This window comes from Capricornis sumatraensis, chromosome 18 (genome assembly GCF_032405125.1).
Source record: "Capricornis sumatraensis isolate serow.1 chromosome 18, serow.2, whole genome shotgun sequence".
NCBI lineage: Eukaryota > Metazoa > Chordata > Mammalia > Artiodactyla > Bovidae > Capricornis > Capricornis sumatraensis.
In genome coordinates, this window is record NC_091086.1 from 65,103,548 (window position 1) to 65,128,656 (window position 25,109).

The window sequence follows — 25,109 nt, forward strand, 5'->3', positions numbered from 1 at the left end:
ACATGCAAGCCACTGTTCTAAACGCACACTTTTAGCACAGCCCTGGAGGAGGGAGCAGTACTGTCTGCTTTTACAGATGAGGGAACGGGTGCAGAGGCTGCTGAGCAGCAGAGCTCAGAGGCCTGGCTGGGAGCCCCTCCCTGCTCGGTCGTGTCTGACTCTCTCTACAACCCCATGGACTGTAGCCCGCCAGGCTCCTCTGTCCATGGAATTCTCCAGGCACGAATATTGGAGTGGGTTGCCACTTCCTCCTCCAGGGAATCGTCCCTGACCTGCAGATCCTTTACCATCTGAGCCACCAGAGAAGCTCAAACATCTGCTGCTGGTCATTAAAGACTTTGCTTACTCTACTCTTGTTACCGTCTGGGCAGAGTCAGGACTCTGATGCCTGGGAATTAAAACTATGTGCTGTCAATGGAAAGGCTTCCGGATGGCGTGACTCAATTTCATGACTACGCGGGCAAACCTACCGGAGGCCCTGGGAGGTTCTGGCAAAGCCAGCCCATGGGGCGGAATCTCTGAGTCAAGGCTCCCTCTTGCTTCTGGCAGCTTCGGGCAAAGGAGAGAGCATGAGCTTAAGGGGGCTGGCACATAGGCCAGGTATGTGAGCAGTGAGGCTGAATGCAAGCGGAAGACACTTCCTAAGTAGGCTGGACGCAGGTTTCCTTTCTTAAACATGTGAATCCAGCCACATTTTAAAACATACTGGCATTAATTACTTTACATACTGCCACAGCACTACTATCTGTGTAAACCCGTCCAAGTTCCTACAGTGGAGACTGTCGCTTCCCAGAGGTTTACTGACTTTTTAAACTGCATAAAATTTCATATCCTCAACGTAGCACTAGATACACTTCATGAAAAATAACTGAAACCGTTTATTTTTCTAAATGTGCGGACTCACACATTCACATCACAAGCTTAGGGCAGAGCATGCCAAGTACCAACCTCAAGTGAACGTCTTGCTCATTACAAATAAGACCTGCATGGCCTTAGCCCTGAAGAAAGCTCACATCTGGCCCCCTGCTGGCCTGGGCCCCTTTCTGGCAGGCTGTACCGGCTTGCCTTGGCTACTTTTTCCATCCCAATTTCAAGATGCTTTGTTCTATGCTGCTGTTGCTGCTGAGTCACTTCAGTTGTGTCCAACTCTGTGCGACCCATGGACGGCAGCCCACCAGGCTCCCTGTCCCTGGGATTCTCCAGGCAAGAACACTGGAGTGGGTTGCCATTTCCTTCTCCAATGCATGAAAGTGAAAAGTGAAAGTGAAGTCGCTCCATCATGTCCGACTCCTAGCGACTCCATGGATTGCAGCCTACCAGGCTCCTCCATCCATGGGATTTTCCAGGCAAGAGTACTGGAATGGGTTGCCATTGCCTTCTCCAGCTCTGTTCTATAGAAGCCTATATTTGACCCTCATATTTTTCTATTTTCCTTATATATATAAATTTTTGTTATATGAAGCAAACCACAAGACTAATAAAGTGGATAGAAGGAAAAAAATATTAAATACTGCTTCTTTAATATGCTAAAAGTACTTAGCTTGTACTCAGCTTGAGTGCGGAATAACAGGGCGTAGAGTCACCAGGTAATTAAATGCACATTCGGTTTCTGGCTCCCCACTCCACTGTTGGGTGGCCCTGTGAGGGTCATCAGGCCTCCCTCGTCCCCTCGGTGCCCCGGAGGCTTCTCCTCCCTACCTCGGGGAGGCAAGCTTAGGACAAATGAGGTAAGAATCTGGCAAGCGTCTGATTCCTTTGGAACCCAAATCATAATTTCATGAGATCGCTTTATCAGCACAATACCACTGAGATGAGCGGGAATCAGTGCTGAATTACATCTGAGACAGAGAGATGGCCTATTTCAAAACCGACGTTTCAAGGAACGAAAGGTCCTCGTGGGGACCCGTGGTCTGCATCAGCTAACTGCATTGGCGTCCCCTGGAAAGCAGGGGTCTCCAGCGGCCCCTCCTTCACAGACTCAAAACCTTCTGTGCCTCGTCTGAGAGTCACTATGGCGCTGGGCAGATAACTTTTCTTCAAGAATTCTCCAAGAGGCCAAGTCAAAAACATCCCCCCACCCAGTTTCTGAAAGGGAACAAAACTCCATGATAACAACTAACTCATAACAGACATCCTAAATGAGGTCCAAGAGGCAGAATATAGTTAAGTAACTGCGCTTGCCAGATCTATCTGCCTCTGTCAGCAGAGGCTGTTTAAACTTGAAATATGGAGGGTGGGAAGAACCTCGAGACATACGAAAAGTTAACTGCCTCAGAGATAAGAGGAGGGTTTCTGGTTAAGCCCACTTTAGCGCAATAGTGCATTTTACAAACTGACGCAGAAAAGGAGGCTGTTTCCTAAATGTATCCTCCCTAGCCATCGACTGACCCTGAGACGTTCTATCGGAGAAGTACAGACAGGGAGATGGCTGCAAGAAGAAAGCAGAGAACACACGTGTGCAGGCCTGTGTGTGTGGTCACAGCCATGGGCCATGGCCTGTATGAGGCTCCAGGGGTGTGGCCCCTCCAAACCCCACTCTTGGACGCATCCACGCAGCTTGTTCTCCTCAATGCAGAGCCCAGAGTAGAGGGGACAAGCCCCTGCAGCTCCACGGCCTGAGGAGGACATGTCAGCCCTTCCATGTACTTCTGAGCCTACTGAAGCCCTGTGGCTTCAATGAGATAGCCACCTCCACTTCAGTCAACAGCTTTGGCGTGTCACTGCCCATGCTTCAGAGTCATGAGGACATCATGCTGAGAATGAGGTCACTGCCTCCGCGGCCCTGGGGGCACGGGTGGAGGACTGACTACAGGCCGCCTTGAAGAAGTGGCGCTGGGAGCGGGTGGGCGTTTCTGAGCCAAGGAAGGAAGTTCAGAGGCTGGGTATGAGAGGAGGTAAACCAAAACTGGTGAATTACCTTCAGGGATAAAATACTTAAGAGGCGGCTCTTGAATAATTCCAATACCCCAGTAGATCTCCAGTGTAAAATGACTAATTTCTGCTTCTGTGAGTGGTTGATTCCTTCCCTCTCATAAGGTACTAGAACTTGCTGCCTTAAAAGCAACAGTTCCTAGGATAATGCCTTATTTTTTCTACAGGAGCTGTGCAGGCTCGATTCTGAGTTCCTAGAGGCCTATTCCAAGCAGAACAAGTGAACTCTTCCCAACTTCAGGACGGAGCTTTATGTCTGAGGTAAACCTCTTGTGGACTCCGGTCAACTGCAGGCACGGCCTGGTGCTGGGCAGCTGCACCCCAGAGTTGGGGGCTGGAGAACCAGGAGCCCCCCTTACCAGGTGCAGGGATTACTTCCAAACTCTTACCACCCATCTACACAGAAACCACCAGAGAGAAACAAAGTTACCTTTCTTCTAGAACCAATCCCCGGAAAAGACCTTAACATCCTTTCCAAAAGGCAGAACTCTTTACAGGTAGGTTTCTCTGGCAATTTCACTCAAATAACTTATTCTTAGAATAGACTTTACATACACACGTATGTATGTATAGCTAGCACCTTGCTTTTATAGGATCTTAGTTCCTGGTCCAGGGATTGAACCCACACCCTCAGCAGTGAAAGCGCTGCATCCTGACACCGGGCCACAAACTCAGATAAACACAGACCACATCCACGGGAGAATATCCGGTAAGACTCTGAGTTTGGGGCCTGGTGGGCCCCAGCGGGTGTGTGATGCTCAGTCAGCCTCAGGGGGACTGTGAGTGGGTCTGGATGAAGGTGGCTGGTCCCCTCGGCATAAGCCACGGTTATTTCGGACTTTTCCTTCAGGTGGAAGTCTTGTGCGACTATTTAGATAACCCAATTACCTCAATTATTATTATCTTTTTTTTTAAGAAAATACTCGGGATTACTCTAAAGAAAAATGTCCAAGTTCAATTTATTTTCTTAACCGCAAGACTACGGGTAGGGCTGCAGAGAGAGAGGCTATTAGGCACTGAATGCCTGAACAGCTCATTTATCTTATTCCTCGTTATTACTACTGGCAAGAAATACTTGCTGAATGTAATACACTGAGCTCGGAACAAAATCAAATGAGACACTGTTTTTTTTTTTGTTCTCCAATCCTGGTACTCAAAGCAGTCTAAGTTCTGGGACTTATTACTTAGTGAAGTCAAAAAGGAGGCTGGTAAAGAGCTAATTACTCGAATTAGAAGGATTCTGAAAACATGAAAGTGGTGAGGAAAACAACGTTTTTAAACCTACTTACTTCTGTCCTGGAAACAACAGTTAATACTGTGAATTCTGCAAAGCTGAGTGAGAAAAGAGCCACGTCTGGGCCTCTGAGACCAGCTGTGGGAAGCGGCCCCGATGCCGGGCTCTCTCTGACAGCAGTCGCTCCCGAGAGACTGGAGGTCAGGGCGGGGAGTGAGCTGTCGCTGAGTACAGACAGACCCTAGATCCTGGGACTAAGGACTCGCGCGGGGAAGTCCAGGGTCAAACAGTGAGAAACTACCTAGGAATCCTGAACCGACGGCAAGACCAAGGAAACCCCCAGGTGAGTGAGTGAAAGTTGCTCAGTCATGTCCGACTCTTTGCGACCCCATGGACTATACGAACCATGGAATTCTCTAGACCAGAATACTGGAGTGGGTAGCCTTTCCCTTCTTCAGGAGATCTTCCCAACCCAGGGATCGAACCTAGGTCTCCCGCGTTGCAGGCAGATTCTTTTCCAGCTGAGCCACCAGGGAAGCCCGAGAATACCGAAATGGGTAACCTATCCCTTCCCCAGCGGATCTTCCCAACCCAGGAATCGAACCAGGGTCTCCTACATTGTGGGCAGACTCTCTTTCAACTGAGCTCTGAGGCAAGCCCAACGAAACCCCTACTTGCTGTTAAATAATTTGTTTCAAGAACCTTGTCTGGTCCTCTAGAAAGGGAACCGGGCAGGTGTTCCTCTCGGTAGGGACAGAGGCCCCTGTGGACATCGATGCCCTCCACTGGCCTTTACAGGGTCCTCTAGTCACCTGTGTATCACATAAACCCAGGCGTCCACCTTTTCCTATCGGTTTGTTTTGTAGGTTTATTGATTTTATCGAGACAGGATTACGGGACTCTGTAGGCCACTGCTGTAGAAGGTGAATCTAGACTTCTCCGATGCACATCAGACCCTCCCTCCTGGTGGTCAGCACGGGTGCAGGCCCAGCCGGGGGCCTCCTGGTGGTCAGTCCATGGCGACTCAAGGCCTCCCGCACCCTCTGCAGATGCCACTGCTCCTGCTTCAGTCAGAGCAGCCCTGCTTTTATGCACCAGGGCTCTGTGTAAGATTTAATGTCAGACAATAGGGTCTTCTGCTTAATTTAAAATAAAAAAGCTTAAACACAAAACCTTAGGACACTCTCACAGAGAACCATGCTACGGCACTGGAGAGGATGAATGACTGTTTTCCTGAATCCTCAGGGTTCAAGTCCTCTCATCCTGACACTCCGTCTTCGCTCCTGGCACCCTTTGTAACCCATGGCAACTCTTTGAAACGCTGATGACAAACTATCCTTTATCGACAGACCGGAGACTGGCTATATGCGCCTCCCCCAAGAAAGGGCCAGCTCCCGCTCACCTTGTCGCTGTCCAGCGTGTTCTGAGATGTCCGGGAGGCGATGGAAATCGTATCTGGCTGGCTGCTGCCGTCTCCTTGGCTATCCAAATCCTCTCCATCCCTGGAGACACAAAAATGCAGATTCCTGACACTGCTGGGTCTGTGCCTCAAGACTGGTGACGAGCGTCCATCAGACAGTGGACAGAGAACAGATTTATTCAAAGAAGTGGGAATCGGTCTGTATGATTGTGGCTGATATTAATATTGATGACGGCCGATCACTCTTCAGTGAGGACAGGCTTTGGGCTGGACCCTGGGCTGCGTGTCTACCGCCTACCACTGCACTTGGTTCTCCCAGTGATCAAATACAGCCGAAATGGTCAGTGCCGTCTTAGAGACGAGAAGCAAACGCGTGTAGGTGCTACACAACTCGTCCAAGGTCACAGGCACTATTCACACATGCACATGGATTAACGGTTGGAAAAGGAAGAGAACTAGGGATGTGCGGGTAGACTCTCAGTGGCTTTAAGGTGAAGGAGGCTGTTGTCTTGATGAAGCAATTTCATTAGGAAGAATGATGCTATGTGTGAATTGTATTTTAATTGTATTTAAAAATAATTTCTGAAAACTAGTAAGTAAACATTGCCTTGTTACTGCCCTTAAATAAACACCAACTTGGAAAAACATCCCCAGACACTGACCTCCTTCCCTTCTGTCTCGTAGCTGGAGCCGTTTTGGGGATGTGAATGGGCTCCTTCAGGGCGCCTTTCAGGTGGATGGTCCTTTCCTGGATCACCTCCCGGATATGCTTGATCCAGTCCTGCTTGTTCTCAATACTGGAGGCCTAGACAGAGGGTGAGAACTGGTCAGGGTATTGCACTGACCACACTCAGGTCCCCACATTCTGTGAGTTGTTCATTTAAAACATAACTTTTCAGCAGAAAAGCAACCACATCCTGTATTTAATGTGCCACCCAATAAACGACCCTAATTTTGAATATTCTGTCATCTGGACCCTTTTCATTCTGTATAGCATTGATGATATTCCAGATCTCTGAATAGTCTAGCAATCGATCACTCCCCAGCCCCAAGACTTTTTAAGCAGCCTTGGGTAAATTCTAGGAAAACAGAGCTGCCCCCAAACCCAAATGTCCTGAGGTCCTTTTAGGCAGACAAGTGGCCCATGGCCCTTGGAGCACCAGGAACAACCTGAACCAGCGGCCCCCCACCCCACCCATCTTGCCACCTCGCCCCTTGGACTCACGATCAACGGGTGCAGCTGCACTGATTCTCCACTTGCACCCGCTCCCCACCCCCACTCGCACCCTATGGAGTCGAGGCCTCCCTAATCCTCCTGCCGTAAAGAAGGACCCGCAGCCTGAACACGTTAGAAATGTACCCAAGGTCACACTGCCAGCAGGTGAAGAGGCCAGCATTCCTGGGGGTGGACATCCACACACACCCATCCCCTCAAACTCTGCCTGAATCCACCATGCGTTAGGCCGCTGGGATAAACCAGGGCAGCCCACTGTAGCCAGTTACATATGGCGGACTTCCCTCAACTCCACTGCATCACTGGACAAAGGTTCTCTGCAAAGGACACATCACAGACACTCAACAGGCGCTGACTGAATGCACACATATGGCATCATAGTTTCCAGATTTTTCTTTCACGATGCCTCAAAGGAGGTAGGCTTTTTTTTTTTTCTTTCCCCCTCCCTTTTTACATGACCTGGGCCTTAGCAACAGTTTTTAATTTCCTCAAGGAAAACATCCACCTCCTATGATATAAGCATAATTCCCTGAGAATGATTACAACAATCATCAGTGGGACGATTCATGAGATCAGGCAGGGAGGGGAACCCAAGCATTTTCTCATGGTGGATCTTGTTTTTGTCAAGGCCCATGCTGGGAAAGGAAATTAAGACTGAGAACTCTCTTTCTAAATAACATATTTTAACTGGAGGATGTGTCTGCTCAGTTGAGGGAAAATTGAGGGAAATAAATGAAGGACAGAGGGAGCCTCTTGCTTCTCTTCCCAGATCCGGGGCCAGGAGAGCAGTTGAAACCCACCTCTCCTGGGGAGGGAGGCAGAAAGATTAGGCAGCTGGGGAGTCTGTGCATGAAGTAAGTGTCTCAGGATGGAAACTGTGAATGACACGGAACTGTTGGAATTTACACGCCTGATACAGATGTTTGGGAGGTTAAACAAAGGGAAGTGACTGAGTGAGAACATCTGGCAGGGTTTCAACCGCAGAGGAGACCCATGCCACGGTTCAGCAATAAAGAAGATCCCAGTCATTTAAATAAAGCAAGCCGAATATTACATTTTATGGAGAGCAATTCTCCTAACCTTGAAAAAATTAAACACGGGAAAAAGGTACCAATTTTTCAGAAACAGTAAAACAAAGATAATGCAGCTGGAGGACTAAGTAAACCAGTCAATCCTACAGGATATCAACCCTGAATAGTCACTGGAAGGTCTGATGCTGAAAGTGAAACTCCAATACTTTGGCCACCTGTTGGAAACAGCCAACTCACTGGAAAAAGACCCTGATGCTGGGAAAGACTGAAGGCAGGAGGAGAAGGGGGCAACAGAGGATGAGACGGCTGGATGGCATCATCGACTCAAGTGGCCACGGGCCACTTGTCTGCCTAAAGGACGTGAGTTTTGAGCAAACTCCGAGGGACAGCAAAAGACAGAGGAGCCTGGCATGCTGTGGTCCCGTGGGGTCACAAAGAGTTGGACACAACTTAGCATCTGAACAACAGCAAAGGTCCCACTTGGTTAGGAGAAGGGAAAAGTCTGCTTCATACTCTAGGTAGTCTCAATCTGTTTAAGAAAGGATTTAGAAATAAAACTCCTTTTCAGACGATAAAAGTGAAAAAGGTCATGAGTTTGTTCTACAGCTACTAGGCCATCGCCAGCACTGCCGCTGCCACCGTTACCATCACCACTGCCGCCACTGGGCCTCCCCGGCGACTGTGACAGTGATGCGGGAGTCCTGCAGTGCAGGAGACCCAGGCTCAAGCCCCCGGCCAGGAAGATCCCCCAGGGGAGGGAACGGCCACCCACTCCAGCATTCTTGCCTGGAGGACTCCATGGACAGAGGAGCCTGGCGGGCTACAGCCCATGGGGCTGCAGAGAGTCAGACACGCTGAGCGACTGACAGCTTCAGTTTTTCACCACCGCCACCTCAGGCTCCCCTGGTGGCTAGGCTGGTAAAGAGTCCACCTGCAATATTACAGACCTGGGTTCGATCCCTGGGTTGGGAAGATCCCCTGGAGGACGGAACGGCTACCCACTCTCATATTCTGGCCTCCAGGACTATACAGTCCATGGGGTTGCAACGAGTCAGACACGACTGGGCAACTTGCACTTCACACTACCATCTACACCCTCACCACCACTTATACAATAACTACCACCACTGTTAAAATATCCACCTCCTCCACCATCCCCACCACTGTCTACATCCTCACCACCGTCTACCGCAGCACCACCCCCTCTACCAACATCTATACCCTCCCTACCATCTGTACCATAACTACCATCATCAGTGCTAAAATATCCACCAATACCTGCACGACCACCACCGCCACCTACACCCTCACCACCATCTCTACCACTGTCTACACCCTCGCGATCTATGCCATAAGCACATCACACCACTGCTAAAGTATCTACCACTACCTACACGACCACCACCACCATCTACACCCTCACCACCTCCACCACCATCTATGCCATAACCACCACCAAGCAATGTCTGAAATTACTAAGGACATCATTTCCTTTAGTCTCTTGCTAGAAGTCAGAAAAATACTACCCCAAATTCCCGAGAAAACTAACTTTCATTTGGTAAAGCCTATAGTAAATCTGACTGTTCAACTGCATCATGGGTATTTCATTTAGGACATAATAAACATGGCTAAATAATAACATATCTGACTAAAATATCTGGCATGATTTCTCAGATGCACCCTTGGGAATTCGTCACTGCAACTAATCTGGAGAGACACTCAACCAAAGTTGGAAGTTTTCAGGTCTTGAATACACTTTGAAATTTTATGCCTTAGAAAAAGCTCAGCTATCTAATATCTAGCTATCAGCGCAATTTATATTTTATAGGGCTTTATGCCAGGACTAACAAGAAAAATACACTGGGTTGGTAATTATATAGTCATTGCAAAACAATCCATCATTTCCATGTGAATAGAGACCTTAGGAACACAACGGATTCCATAGTCAGTGGACACTCTATAAGAATGCAGTATTGTTGAATAACTCACAGTTGCTGGAAATACCGTAGAGAGATGAAAAGGAATGTAAAAGACAAAATCACTGACATGCAAGTCCACACACCAGAGGCCCATTAAGCTGCTGGCTCATCTCCCAGTATTCTACAAATCTTCAGCTACATTTGCCCCCAAACATCCTGAAGTTTCTTATGGTCTTTCCAGACAGCTCAAAAAGACAGTTCCATCTGTATTTTCTTAAACACAGGAGGAGTAAAGTCCCTAAGACATTCTTAGAGTCCTCCATCATTCCTAGGAGAGGTCAGTATAATCAAAACAGAGTTCAAATCAAATATTCAAAGATACATTCCTCTCTCAAAGACTATATACTCAAAAACAACATCAGTGTTTATGAACACTTCAAACGATAACATAACAAACCCTGTACCTGATCATGCCCCCGCCCTTCTCTGCTTCCAAACTGGAAAACCAGAGTCTAGGGCTCCATAGAGATTCTGGGCACGTTCAGCCTTGAAAGTCAAAATACCCTCACAGATGCACTGAGGCCTAGTTTCCTCTGGAAACTAGACGTCAAGTGTACAATGGGAGCTATTGGTCCATAGCTCCCTCCTTTTGTACCTTGACTTGCTGTATCTCTTAAACAATCATCCCGGATAAATACTCACTTAAAAAAACACACTCTATAAGACTGGAAGCATGGAGAAGATGAGAAAGACCTTTCTCCATGTGATCTTCTGTAGGCAGCAAAAGTCTAGCTCAAGATACTGCACCACCAGAATAGCACACTGGATTCATCCTACTGTTCTTTCTGTGGTAATCACCAAGCTTAGGGGCCACCAAGGGAGCAAAAAGAAGGACACGACAACAGGCAAAGGCACATGTGTAACAGATATGGTGAACATGTCACAGAGTACATTCCCCAGCTTCAGCGGACGTACCTTAAGGACGATCTTATTATCTGAAGTTGGCGTCCTCCCCACCCATAGTGCGAATTTGCAAGCATCTCCTTCAACGTGCTCTGTGACCCCCAGCTCTGAGGTCTGGAGAAAAAAAGGCAATTATGTGATTAGGCAGGATATAGAACAGAGAGCGAGAAAGTCATTTTTGGTGACTCGTGGTCAAGCTGCATTGTGACGACACAATGATACACAGTCCTTGGGTCTCACTTCAGTTCAAATGAGGAAATTCTGTTCTTAGGCTACCCAAGATTGCCTTCATCTCTTTTGCTTCCTCTGAGTACTTCTACCTGGAAATCCTGATGCAGGTCAACAGGCCAAGTCAGGAAAACCAAAATAGCTGAAAACTCTTTTATCTGGAAAATCGAGAGTTGACTATTTTCAACTTTGTTAACACTAAGATGAGTTTGTCCCAGTTGTGCCCAAGCTGCCACCATGAATCTTCATTATCGAAGCAGCTTCATGGAAGACAAATGGTATTTTAAACCTCAGCTGTTTTCCAATGTATTATCAACAGCATTAATGTACAGTAGTTCACCCATCATTTTAAGGGCAAAGAGACAAACTTTCTGCCTGTAATTACATGCATTTGCAGGGGTGGAGATACAGGTCAACATCTTCATCCCCCCTTCAATAATCAAGTTCATCCCAACGCATTCTCCCTTCCAGCAAGGGAAATGATTCATAATCTGGCCTCTGAGAGAACCTTAACTTTTAAAAGATAAATTAAGTGAAGATGTATCAGCTTCTAAAACAGACTAGAGTGGTCTCTAAGGACTGATTAAAGCCAGCTAGTGAAATGGCTAGCCAGGAATGCTGCATTTTTTCTCTGCAGTTACAATATGATCTAAAGTGATGTCAGGCAGGCGGTGGTCCAGAAGACAATCTCAAGCAGGACACAAGCCAGGGAAAATGGTATGAAAGCCATTAGCTTGAATGTGTAAACTCCAGGTGATTATTAAGATGATTTCTATGCTTGGTCGTATTCTATTGTTCCGGGATTCTAATTAACGTGAGGATGTCACGAAAATATGTAAGTCGTCCAAATTCCAAGTTTCCACCAACACGTGTAAGTGATCTGCCACATCAGGTGAAGAAACCAAATCCTCCTGTGCTTCCTGTTCTCCAACAGTGATTGTTCCTCCCCCGCCTGACCCTGCCCAGAAACTCTGTGTTGAGACCTCTCTGAGGTATTGCCTGTGAAGGGGAGGCGGAGGTCAGGGACCCCGGGAGTTGACACCCGCCCAAGACCTTTTCTGAGTGTTGGCTTGTGGTTTATAGAGACTTGGGTGGGGCTGCTACCTGTGGAAAAGAGAACCAGGTCATGTTTCTCTTGCCAGGAAGTACATGACAAGTTAAAGGTAAATGCATGGCTGTATCGGTCAAGCACCGCAGGGAGGCTGTCCCTGGGTGGAAGTCGGGGGATGGAGGGCACGTGGATCTTTAAAGTGATTTTGCTTATACAATTTTCTCTAATAATCAGATTTTGCTGCTGTAAAGAACCGCTAAGATCACTTATTTTTCCTACATTTATTTTTAATGAAAAAAATCAAGCTTCCTCATTAAGAGCCCACAGGAAGCCACCTGTAAAGCTGCTTAAGTAAATTCCAATGCTGGTGAATGAAATATTAATTATAATGATATGAGAACTTACTTAACCACAATCTGATATGCTCAATTTATCTATAAAGCTAGTTAAGGCACACAAGAGATAAATAATTTAATTTCACTTATAAAGTGTTCTCTTATCCCGCAGTTAGATCTTACATAATTTAGAAAAACCAATTTTCCTAAACTTAGGGATGTTGACACTCACAAGCACCCTCCAGTGGATTCAGGAATGTCAGAATTTCACTGAAGATGAAAACGGGACAATTTCAAGGATAGTTTAGAACAGTTTGGGAGGTTAAAACTAAAGGCAACCAATGCTAATTTTTCTCTGCCCATAAAAAAACTGCAATTGTGTCACCTTTAAACTTACAATTCTGAAGGCCTGTACTTACAAACAATTTGCTTTTATAAAGGTACTTGCTTCTGCCACTGGAATCTTTTACTTCTTTACTAAACATCAAGGACATCTCAAACAGGAAGAGGTGCCGCTCACGGCCCTTTCGGATTAAGGTTTTGGGGTCCCACACTTGGAAGGATTCCTGCAGGATCAGCTCTCCCTGAGACTCAATGTTCTCGTCGAACCCTAGGACGTGAAAAAAAGGCACAGTCAATTGAAAGGAAATAAACAACGATGCAGGAGACTGCATTATGGCTGCTTAAACATTTGTAAGAGGCCCATCAATTAAATCCCAGATGAGAGTTTCCCACCTGGGCCTCGGGCTCCAGTCTCCCTAGCACTGACAGAGGATAATTCTTCCTAGGAGACAGCCTTGCATGTATTCTGCACCTCGTTCAAAACAAATACAGCCTTATTCTGCAAGTCCTCCTTCTTCACCATCTGAGACCCTCAGTGTCCCTCCCAGCTTTCCACACTGCTCACAGCTTTCCTCCCAGCTGCCCCGTCCAGGATGGCTCACCGACCCCCACCCCCCAACCCCCAACTTCCACTCTACATCCTGAGCCTCTGCTTCCTCAGCCCAGAACGTCCTTCCTGGACTGCTCTCTGCAGTCCCAGCATTTCTTCCAGGCCCTCGTCTGGTCTTCCTCCTGGGAGACAGCCCCAGTTTCCTGAGGAATTCTCTCTCCTTTAGGCACAAAACCCTTGAAGTAAGTCAGTGGCGCTCTGGGCGTGGGCTGGCTTTCACTGCTGCTGTCTTTTCGTGGCGTGGCGGACGCAGGGCAGGGGCAGCTAGCGATCTCCTGCCCTCTCTACCAGCAGAAGCCCCTCCGTCTCCGTGGCCACTCAAGCCAGCCTGCATCTCCCAGCATCCTCTGGGCCGGGGCAGCCACAGCCACGCCCACATACGCCCAGGGCCGCGGGGGAGACCGCGAGTGTCTGCCCTGAGCGCTGGCCCCCTCCCCTGTGGCCTGCCAGGTGGAAGGTGAACAGGGCCTTGACACAGCCTGCACACCTGGCCACCCAGAACAACACCCGAGGAGTGGAGAGAGAGATCGGCCAGAGAGCCGGAGGCCCTGGTGACCCCATGAGGGCTGCCCACCCGCTCAGGATTTTACATCAGAGGAAGAAAGGCGTTCTGGCTTGGCCCCTGATTCTGAGGGGATGGGGTGTCTCTGCAACAATCAGGAGCGCCTGTGCCATCACTGGTAAAACGGTTCATTGCGGCCGACGGTGATGACACAGGCTAGCACAAGCTTTGGGGCAGGAGTACTGCTTAAAATAACTCTTGAGTAACCTGACAATAAGAGTTAAGCTATTATACAGAAAGAGCTTTCTTAGACAGAAGCAATCAGGGAAATTATGCTCATGATGATAATGTTTAATTAAGCATATTTATCTCTCTCTTTACCATTCTGCACATCCAGCTCGGCTGCACAGGCAGGGATGTGGTACCTGCTTCCTGCAAGGCTCCAGCAGGTGATGCAGTGGATGGAGAGATGGGGAGGACATGAGCCCTGGGGGGGACCATGCAATCCTTGGGGGGTGGGTCTACCTATCCTTCCACCTGTCCGTCTACCACGGAGACCAGGTGCTCCTGGGGTACAGAGAGGAGTGGCCACGGACGGGCTTGTAATGACAGGGGAGCATGTCGTGAGCGCCTCGAGGGAAGCAACGAGACCAATTTTTGGAAAGAGAAGGCCCCGCGCCTCCACTGGTGACACCTAACTGAGCATGGAGGGGCAAGGACACGGGGATGGGGGTGGGGCAGGGGGCTTACCTTCCAGCATGCTGAGGTGCATGGCATCGTTGGCCCGCTTGGGCACACTGAGCATCACCTCCAGCCCATCCTTGATCTCCCCCTTCCCCTCCTCGCAGCACGTGAGCAGCTCCTGTGGGAGACCAAGACCGCAAGATGTTCCGCTAAGAAGGTCTTCACAGAAATCACAGGAGTTTATGAAAATCCATGACGTTCACGGTAAGAACAGATGTGGTCAACTGGGCAGAGATTCTCATAAGAGAATGCAGGATAAACCTGAACTGCCTCTTTAGCCAGTGGATGGAAGGGTTTGTCCTGCTCAAGTCAGATGTTTCTTAGGCTTCAGAGGAAACCAAATGCAGTCATAGCTGAAGATGAGTTTAATGTACATGTTAACTACTGACCCTCAAAAATGACAAACAATTTTATCAAGGTAGCAAAGCACAGTCACCTAGAGGTTACATTCGAAGGTGAAGTCAGAGTCCAGTGAGTCCTGCTCTGCTGGCCACAGGATCCAGCATGATCCTGAGCTCTTATCTGCCTGCAATGCAGGAGACCTAGGTTCGATCCCTGGGTGGGGAAGATCCCCTGGAGAAGGGAAGGCACCCTACTCCACCCTTACTCTTGCCTGGAGAATCCCATGGACAGAGGTCTCTGGCGGGCTCAGCCCAGGGAACTGCAAAGAGTCGGACACGACTGAGCCTCTAACACACACAATGTCCCCCTACTTTGGAGCTGCCCCGTGTCCAGCAGGAACTGCATGGCTGTCCAGGTGTCTACAGGGAAACACTTCTTCTCTGCCCTGGGATATTCAGAAAGCGCTAATGACTGCAGGATGCCTCCCCAGGGAAATAACATTTCACATCTACGTAGGAGAATACCTGTCTTAGATGAGTGACAGCAAGGACCACAAAGTCACATTCTAGAGGAGGCCAAGGTATTTTCTCCCCAGTGTATTAATGACTGTTAGCAGTCAGCAACAACAGCTTTCTGTGTCCCAGTGTTCAGCAAGAGGGATGTGGCACTGCAGCTGGCTTTAGCCGCACCCTGGAGGGTCTAGGGCAGTGGTCCCCATCCTTTTTGGTACCAGGTTTTGTGGAAGACACTTTTCCCATGGACGAGAGTTGGGGGTGGGGTGGGGGGGGGGGCCGGGGCGAGAAGAATGGTTTGGGGATGATGCAAGCACACTGCATTTATTGCACACTTTATTCTTATGATCATCACATCAGCTCCACCGCAGATCACCAGCCATTAGATCCTGGAGATCGGGGACCTCTGGTTTAGGGCAAAGCAGCTGCTCAACAGACCCCTGTTCTCATGGCCAGATGAAGTGCACCTCTTATTCTGAGCCGCTTGGCATTAAGGGCTTTAAAACTGCCGTGTGCTGAGGCTGAAAACCCCCTCATTGGGGAGCTCAGCATAGCTCATGATTGCTCAATGGAAGAACCCCTGGGCAGAATCAAGTCAGGTTTATAAATTAAAGCAGCAGCTTAATAGTGAATGACTGACTAGATGTGAGGTCACTGAGGCAGAGATCTTTACTAGAACCACCTGTGAAAAACAAAAGCCATCAATCTCGAGGGCACTAAGAGGTAAACTGCCTTTGCAGAATCAGCAATCAGAGGGCAAATGTGAACATAAACAACTTAGCCTCCTGACTTCTCTTGCACATTTATAGCAACCACATATTTCTGCTGTGGTGGTCGTAAAATCCCCTAATGGGAATCTGACATTCTGAAAGCGCAGGAGAGCTTTCCGATAGGAGAATGCCATAATGGGGTCCTGTCACAAAAGAATGTAGCCCCTTTGACTGCCTCTAGGTTTGCTTTTTAAAAAATTAACAACAACAAAAAAGTCAATAAGGGTTTTGGACATTCAAACCTTCATCTTCCATATCTCTTTTATATCCAGAAAAATTACAAGGTCTCCTACTGTGATAGGGCTGAACTGGGGACATAATTGGGTTCATGAAACAGTCTTACTGGGATAAATGCGTGTTGGGTACGTTCTGATGCTTAGTAACGTTCACCAGCTAAGGAGACAGTGGGGTAAACATCATGAGATGAAAGTTGTGAATTAGTTTTCTTGTAGCCAAGAAAATGTCGATTATATACAATAAATTCTGTAACAACTCTTACCACAAATTCTAAGGTCTGTTTGTTTTACCATTCTATTGTCAAAACTAATTATTATTTGACTTTTACAAGTGCGATTTTAATTATAATTATTCATAAACAAAAAGCAGCAAGGTCAGTCTGATAGATAGAAATCATAGCAGTGGTACTACATCATCCAGAATTGGCACTAAATCATTCTCTTTCCTTTCTCAATCTTATGTTAGGGACCAGGATCAGTCAGCAAAGTTCAGGTGCACAGTCAGGAAATATACTCTTATTTACCTGATACACTGAGAAATCAGGGCAAAAAATGGCAATGAATTTAAAAATAAAATTAATTTGCTAGATGTTGTTTCAAAAACTTAAGAGTACTTTAGATAAATAAAACAATGTCAAAGTGGCAACACATGATGTGTAACATTTTGTAGGTTGAAGATGCTTCATACATACTTTTAAAAGGAGCTGATACTTTGTTATTCGCTGAACCGGTTTAATAAGGTAGGAGGAGATGGAATTGGCTAATCCGTGCCGCTGCTGTATTTCCTGTATTCAAAACAGAATACACACACCACTGGGAGGTCAGACAGGAGGAACTAAAAATCTACATTATTTACCCCCATGATGAAATCACACAAACTACTTTTTCTATAAATATACAGTAGAAATCATTATTGCTTCTTTTAATAAACTCAACATAAAAATAGCAAGTCTCAATCATCACTTTGAGCCCTGAAGACACAGGGTCTCCCCTCCACTACAGACCTTCATGTGCAGAGGTCAAGCAGGGAGGCCCACCGCTCCCGGGCCCGCCCTCTGGGCCATCACTGGGCCCACCCCCGTCTGGCTATCACTGTGCCCCACCCCCGTGTGGCCGTCGCTGTGCCCGCCCTTCTGGGCCATCACTGTGCCCCGCCCCCGTGGGCCGTCTCTGTGCCCCACCCCCATGGGGCAATCGCTGTGCCCCGCCCCCATGTGGCCATCACTGTGCCCCAATCCCCGTGGCTGTCACTGTGCCCCGGTCCCCGTGGCTGTCACTGTGCCTGCCCCCCCATGGCCGGCACTGTGCCCCGCCCCCGTGGGCCATCACTGTGCCCTGCCCCCCAGGGCTGTCGCCGTGCCTCGTCCCCCATGGTTGTCACCGTGCCCTGACCCCTGGGCCGTTCACTGTGACCCACCCCCATGGCCATCACTGTGCCCGCCCTACAGTCAGACTCTCTGGCTGTAGCTCCTGAAGCTCCAGCCATGTGTGGTCACAGACCACACCCAGCCCTCTCTACTGGAGGCTTCCTTCCCCCTCACTATAAGGAACTCTCTCCTGTCTGCTCTCCTTTTCACAACAAACTACTGTATTTCCAATCTCTTAGCTCTTGGCTTCCTCCTTAGGCCGCAGGGTTTTAAAATGACTGATTCTGAACATTATGTGTGCCACACGCTCTCACTGCTTCTTAGGCCTTAAATAATTCTAACTGCACAGGGCCACCGTGGTGGGCTCCACATAATGGTGAAGACCCAGGGTCGTGTGAAATACTGGAAAGAAAGGGCCACCCTGGGCTGAGAGTGGGCTTCCTATTCACCCAGCCAGGGCTGCGTAACTACCGGTCCTGAGAATGACAACTCAGAGTGGGCCATCTACAGCCAGGGCTCTACTTCAAAGACAGAGGCTAAAGTTTACTCTAATTTTGCAGACTTTCAGAGAAGAGCAGATGGTCACAGGTGGCCATGTACAAACACCAGCATGGGAACAAGTCTAATAACCTTGTGGACTCACACACCAAATTACATCTAACATTCGAAAGTACCTTATCTTGAATCAAAACAAAATGTATTTGGCACATCTGACTATGCTCTGGAAACCCCCCCAATCACTTTATGTATCATAAGACTCCATTGTTTTTTGTTCTAAACAACCTCTCTGTAAAGTCTTTCCAAAAAAATGAACTATGTTTACAACCATGACAATATAATTAATGAACCTCCCAATGGTCTGAGTTGTTACAGTGCCATGTGTAAAATTTTACTGGTAGGCTGCTTTTGGAAATTAAGTACATCATGAAATTGAAGTGGGAAAAGTAACTGATTACTCATATGTACAATATTACAAATAAAAAAACTAGTGAGTATATATAAATTGTAAGTAAAGACATATATACACATGTGCATATTACAGTCTGAAATTTTTACAGTACATAGAGCTTGCAGTACTACAGAAAAATATTTTTAAAACGTAAGTATAAGAATACTCCACTTTTGATAGATAAAAATGATATCATACTAATTAGGTGAAAGTTATGAAAGTTATCCCTACATTTAACGTACACCAAAAGCAACTTAGAAACCACCACAGCTTTTTTTTTTAGTAATCTATTACTCACATCAAAGTAGGATCCTGCATGCTCTAATATCAGCTGAGTAGAATCAGGCTTATTTTTGCAATATGTGACATACATCTGAAACTTGTCTGCCTATAAACAAAAAGAAAATTAGAGTAGTATCCCTTTCAAATGGCAATAAGTCAAATTATGACAAACTGTTGATGTAAAAAGAAGCCAGGTGTGTAAATGAAATTTAAGCCTCCAATTTATAAAATAAATAAATATTTCTCCAATAAATAAGATATTTATTTAATATCTTTTCTAAAGAAAGATATTAAAAGAAGAAACATGTCCTGCGATAGGACACGCATCCAGAAACCTCCCCTGGCCCAGTGAGTCAGGACAGAGCCCCGGCCTCTCTTCCTACAACAGTGCGTGCAAACCTGAGCATCACTCTTAGACAGCAGGGCCTGTCACCAGGACTCACAGTTGCACAGGAGTCCCCACGGCCATGCGGGGGCCTGGCATATTCACTCAACCTTCTAAACCAAGCCAGCACTACTGCCAATGAAAACTTAGCTCCACAGTAATAACTAGTTGGAGAACGTAATTCCTTGGGGGTAAAGTCTGCTTTTCTGTCTGCAGACACCAGGAGAAAAGGATGCCATTTGAGAAGTGGACAGTGTTCCTTCTAACGTCCCTCAAAGCCACCAAACAGTAGTGACAGAACAAGCTGCTGAGGTTTCATTACCCAGGTTACAAAGCAATGTCCCACGTCCTCCGGCAACTGCTCATATTTTTCCAGCTCTTTTAGGAATATGCTGCAGAGAGTAAAAACGGTATTATATTATTAAGGTGTTTTAAAGCATTTTACGAGTGAGATATGCCAGGAATGAGACCAAGCATACCATGAATTTAGGCAAAGTCTGAATTGCATCATTTTAATCAAAAGCAGTGAAAACTGTATCGTTCAGATTTTAGTTTAACAAAATGTGCAGCAAGAGCTATGAACTGGGGTAAGTTACTGTGGCTTTCATACAATTGATTAGCTCAGCCTTCAGATACTTTCTGGGCTTCCCTTGTAGCTCAACTGGTAAAGAATCTGCCCGTGATATGGGAGGCCTGGGTTCGATCCCTGGATCAGGAAGATCCCCTGGAGAAGGGAAAAGCTGCCCACTCCCAGTATTCTAGCCTGGAGAATTCCATAGACTCTAGAGACCATAGGGTCGCCAAGAGTCAGAAACAACTGAGCGACTTTCCCTTTCACTTTCAGGTACTTTCCAGTAGAATCGTTACCCCAGCTGTTCAGAGGCTGTGTGCTAAGTCACTTCTGTTGTGTCTGACTCTTTGCAACCCCCAGGACTGTAGCAGCCCAGGCTCCTTTGACCATGGGATTCTCTGGGCAAGAATACTGGAGTGGGTTGCCATGTCTTTCTCCAGGGGATCTTCCTGATCCAGGGATCGAATCTGCTGTCTCTCATATTTCTTGCACCGGCAGGCGGGTTCTTTACCACTACTGCCACCTGGGGAGCCTGATATGTTTAGTAGCAAAGGATATAACTTAGGGGACACTCAGTTCAGAGAAACCAGTTAGGTCTTCGTGTCTTTGCTGGTGGTGGGGTGGGGGGCAGAGAAGCGAGGAAGACCCCACGGGCTCTGGCCCAGCACCATCTTTCTTGGACGATTTGGGGTGCACAGACTCCACCTAAAGATGCTGCTGCTGCCTTTTCTTTCTCTCCTTTTTTGACTTTAAGAATAAAATCATGCCCTTCCTCTGGCCAGTGACAAGTGCACTTTACTTTGGTCACACCACGCATCTGTTCTGTCCTCAGTTCCTTCCTCCTCCTTCTTAGGAAAGACCAAAAACATCAGCCAGCAGCCCATGGAGGGCAGTCCTTTCTTTGAACCCTAAGAAGTAACTGACGGGGCAGCTGACTACACGGCTCGAGAGCAGCCAGTGTGCCTACGAAACGGCTTCTGGCTTTCCGAATCTCATTTCTATAAAGAGTGAATTCAAAACAGAAAGTCGAGTCTCTGCTAAAAACAGTCTCGAGAATGTCTCTCCTGGAAGCAAGACTGGCAGGCTTCCTTCAAATTCCAACAGCATCCCTGGAATCTACGTGCATTCGACTGAAAAGCTGCATCTGTCACGGTACTGCGGCACAGAACCTAGACTTCCCGAGTCGCTACCAGGGTCCCTAGAGATGGAGCCACTCACTTATTGTGAAACTCGTAGATCTCCTGCATGTTCCCGAAGATGATGAGCTCTTTGTTCACAATGCCAGGGGGGATCTCTTCCACGCCGCTGGTCATTTCCCACAGGTAGGTCTGGCCGGGAGGCAAACAGAGAGAGTTGGACAAAAACCCTGAGCACATCTCCAAGAAACAGCTACTTCTGCTCTCCATCAATACACACCCAGAGTTAATGTCTAACTAAAAATGTTATCTTAAGAATGGAACCTCTTACAAAGCAACATGAGAAACTATTACTAAGAGAAATCTCAGTTGCTATTAATATTTGAGCATACTGTCTATTCTTTTCGGCTCTAAATATACTCCCATCTTCAAATCTGGGGATGAAGCTGCTCCTCAAGGTACAAGGGACATTCGTTAAACTACGGAGCACCAGCGGCTGGTTGTAATCGGTAGGCGTGTCTCTCTGAAGCTGCTGTAAAATTCTACAGAGAGAATGTCAGCCAGGCCATCATGTGATAAATGAAACGAGAGGATTAGCGCTGTTATCATCTCTGTAATGAGCGAAAACACGCCTGGAACTTCACAGAAGTGCAGAAACATGCACAGAAGGCTGCCTGTGCACTTTCAATCTCAAAAATAACAACAAAACAGGAGGCCAATTTAAGAATTAAATAGGTAAGAATAAACAGCCCTGGCCATCTCCCATGGACCGAGGAGCCTGGCGGGCTACTGTCCATTGGGTTGCAAAGAGCTGGACACGACTGAAGTGACTGACCACACACAAGAATAAACAGCAAGACTGTATATACCCCATCTAAACAAACAAGCAAAAAAACTTACTTACATCCATACACTCCCGGAGGTCTCTTACATAAGCCTTTTCAGTTTGAATTAGCTCAGCCATTATGAACCTTAAAGCAGAGGAAGACAAGTGACCAGTTTAATTCATAGTCAGGATACAGGCTTATTTTAACTATTCACTTTTAGGGTAAATGAAATAATAAGGAAGGTGATTTTAAAAGCATTAGCCAGTGATGTGTTCTGGAAGATTAAAACAAGAATGCGTAGAAGAATAACAGCGCCCAGTCATCAGGTCAAAGAAAAAAAAACATTTCCAAAAAAATTTCACTATGGTACCCAGTGATCAGGGTTTCTCAACTTGGCAGTGTTGATGTCTGGGGCTGGACGATACTTTGCTGGGGGCTGGCCTGGGCACTACAGGACGCTGAACGGCACCCCTGGTCTCTGCCCCCAAGATGCCAGTAGCGCTTCCCCCGCCCCACTAGTTGACAACCCAAATGTCTCCACATACTGCCCAATGTCCCTCTGGGGGGAACAAAGCTAGCCCCGACTGACAACCACTGGTTTAGAGCCATCTTTTGTCTCTACTAATACTCAGTAGAGTTTACTAATTGGCAACTTTCAAACTTCAGCACTTGTATTATTAACTTCTCCTCCCCAGTATTATCACTCGTGACCTACTGAGGACAAATGACAGCAGAGCAAGCTGTCAACCCCATGAGACAGGGGCACAAGGATAAAACAAGGCACGGTTTCCGCATCAGCTGACGTGGGGGCAGTGTACCCAGTAGTCGTTTCTGCTGTGAACACAAAGCACGTTCAGAGCAACGAGAAGGATTAATGCCGCTCGGTTTCAGAGCACACACAGAGGCAAGCGTGCTTGTCCAAGTGACATTTCCTTCACATCCTCCCTGAATCCTGGCGGGCTCTTCGAGGCTAGCTTACTCTTTCCTGCGGGCAGATTTCCGCTTTTCCTCATTAAGTTCATGGGCGGCGTCTCGGAGTTTCACCTCTGAGCCGGGGATACTGGCCGGAACAATATCCAGCTGAAGACTTTTGCTCTGTGGAATAAGGGAGGCAGCGCACCTCTGTTAATTAAATCAACAAGCAGGACATGAAGACGCAGGTGGTGATTTATCCCGCTGGCACAAAGCAATTTACCGATTTGTTGGAATCTGAAGAAATCCCTAGGGCTTTCTCCAAAGAGGTCCTGTATTTCTCCATCCGCAGAGAGAAGTCTCTGTACCTCTTATCCACGGCAGTGACACATTTTTTTATCTCTGCCGCATGGGCATGCCCCTTTTCACAAAAGCCGTCGGCCAGCTGTATCAATAGCTTCACTCTCTCTTTGGTTTGCTGCGAAAGAACAACAGGAAAAGTATTGTGAAGCAAATGCGTCCAACTGCCGGCAGCCAGAAACAGTGGTAACTGGCCTACGACTCTCTGAGTTCTGGACAGGAAAACGACCGCTGGGGAGAGACACTCAGACGGAACCCCCCAAGTCCACACCAATCCACCTCCCTGTCCCAGACTGGCTCCCTTGGTTTGCCTCTTTCCCCAACAAACGGCATTTTCACGACCTCGAAGGAAAAGTCTGGGCTGTTTGGATGGTGTCTTCACCTGGTAGACGGCCAGACCCTGTGGATTGAGCAAGCGGAGACTGGCTCGGGGTGGTGTCTGTGGTCCACGACCCTCCTCCTGTGAAGGCTGCAGGTACTGGGGACAGACAGCCCCCACCTCATGCTTGTCTATTCTACGTCCCCAGTTAGACTGAAGGCCTGTTCAGGACAGCAGCCATCGGAGATTTCCTTTTCCTGAGGCAACCTGTGTGGCCAGGGCGCCTCCCCGACCCCACAGGCACCTAACCAGCCCCCTGAAGAGGCGCCATGTCACACGCTCATTTCTTCTTTCTCAGGAGATAACGCAGGAGGACTCACCGCCAGGGAAGCTGTCTTCACAGAGGTATTTTAAACTTGCTCCCCATGTGAAAACTCTCTCTCCAAAATAAATTGATTTCATTTTATATACACATTTGGAGAAGGAAGTGGCAACCCACTCCAGTCTTCTTGCCTGGAGAACTCCATGGACAGAATTCCATGGTTGGCTACAGTCCACAGGGTCACAAAGAGGTGGATACGACTGAGCGACTTTCACTTTTTCACTTCTCATGGGCACACAGGAAAGATCTTTAAGTGAAGCATAACTTTTCCTTTTTAAAGTTAAGGATAACCATAAAACAAGTTTTCTCCCTCCCTCCTTCCCTCTCTCTCTCTCTATATATATATAATATGGACTTCGCTGGTGGGTTAATGGTAAAGAACCTGCCTACTAATGCAGGAGACACAACAGATGTAGGTTTGATCCCTGGATCAAGAAGAGCCCCTGGAGAAGGAAATGGCAACCCACTCCAGTATTCTTGTCTGGGAAATCCCATGGACAGAGGAGCCTGGCGGGCTACAGTCCATGGGGTTGCAAAGAGTCAGATATGACTAAGCACGCACACACACACACATATTTAAATATATATAAACATATATATAGACATGGCAGTAACTCAAATCTGATTTTTCAGTCACATCCATTGCATTTACTGTTTCACTTATTATTATCACCAGACTTATATCCCTCATTGTTACAACTTCATTTATTATCACTGGTTCGGCTTCCTTCAACATTCCCACTGACGTTTCAAATGATTCCAGTTACTCTTCTGTTATGGAATCTACTTTTCTCAGTTAAGTCATAAAGATTTTCTGGTGAAAGCCTAACATTCAGGAAGTTGACTTGAAAATATCTCTCAAAGGAAGGTCAGGGTTCAAAACCTGGATAAACTATCTCAGTTTGTACAATAAAAGTTTTGAGCAGAATTCACTCTGCAGAGCCAGCTGTCAACAGCCTTAGACTCTACACGAACGCCCTGGGCCTTTCATGGGTTCCCCCATGGAGGAGGGGTCCAACTTACCCAACGCCCCTCCAGGCTTGCTGGCCTTCAGTTCTGTGCACCATGGCCCCTTTGGCCTGGAAAGCTGGTCCCCTGAACAGCTCTGTGGTTCCTTCATGTCTTTGCTCAAATAAAGGCCATTTTTAACTGGCCTCCCTGACTCTCTTAAAATTGCAGCTCACCTCCCTGCCCCAGGCACCTTCTCTCCATCTA

General features: G+C 47.4%; 1 protein-coding gene across 1 annotated transcript in view; it reads right to left on the bottom strand.

Moving 5' to 3' along the window:
- Nucleotides 1-25,109, bottom strand: part of TRIO (trio Rho guanine nucleotide exchange factor) — a 357,377-nt gene that overhangs the window by 96,087 nt on the left and 236,181 nt on the right. The window contains exons 22-33 of the mRNA XM_068990530.1: nt 23,117-23,311; nt 22,901-23,016; nt 21,999-22,065; nt 21,177-21,286; nt 19,710-19,779; nt 19,019-19,108; nt 17,097-17,189; nt 14,551-14,662; nt 12,766-12,956; nt 10,745-10,846; nt 6,248-6,390; nt 5,568-5,667 (exon numbers count right to left, since the gene is read on the bottom strand). Of these exons, the coding sequence (XP_068846631.1) occupies nt 5,568-5,667; nt 6,248-6,390; nt 10,745-10,846; nt 12,766-12,956; nt 14,551-14,662; nt 17,097-17,189; nt 19,019-19,108; nt 19,710-19,779; nt 21,177-21,286; nt 21,999-22,065; nt 22,901-23,016; nt 23,117-23,311 (1,389 nt within the window). The remainder of the gene's footprint in view (nt 1-5,567; nt 5,668-6,247; nt 6,391-10,744; nt 10,847-12,765; nt 12,957-14,550; nt 14,663-17,096; nt 17,190-19,018; nt 19,109-19,709; nt 19,780-21,176; nt 21,287-21,998; nt 22,066-22,900; nt 23,017-23,116; nt 23,312-25,109) is intronic.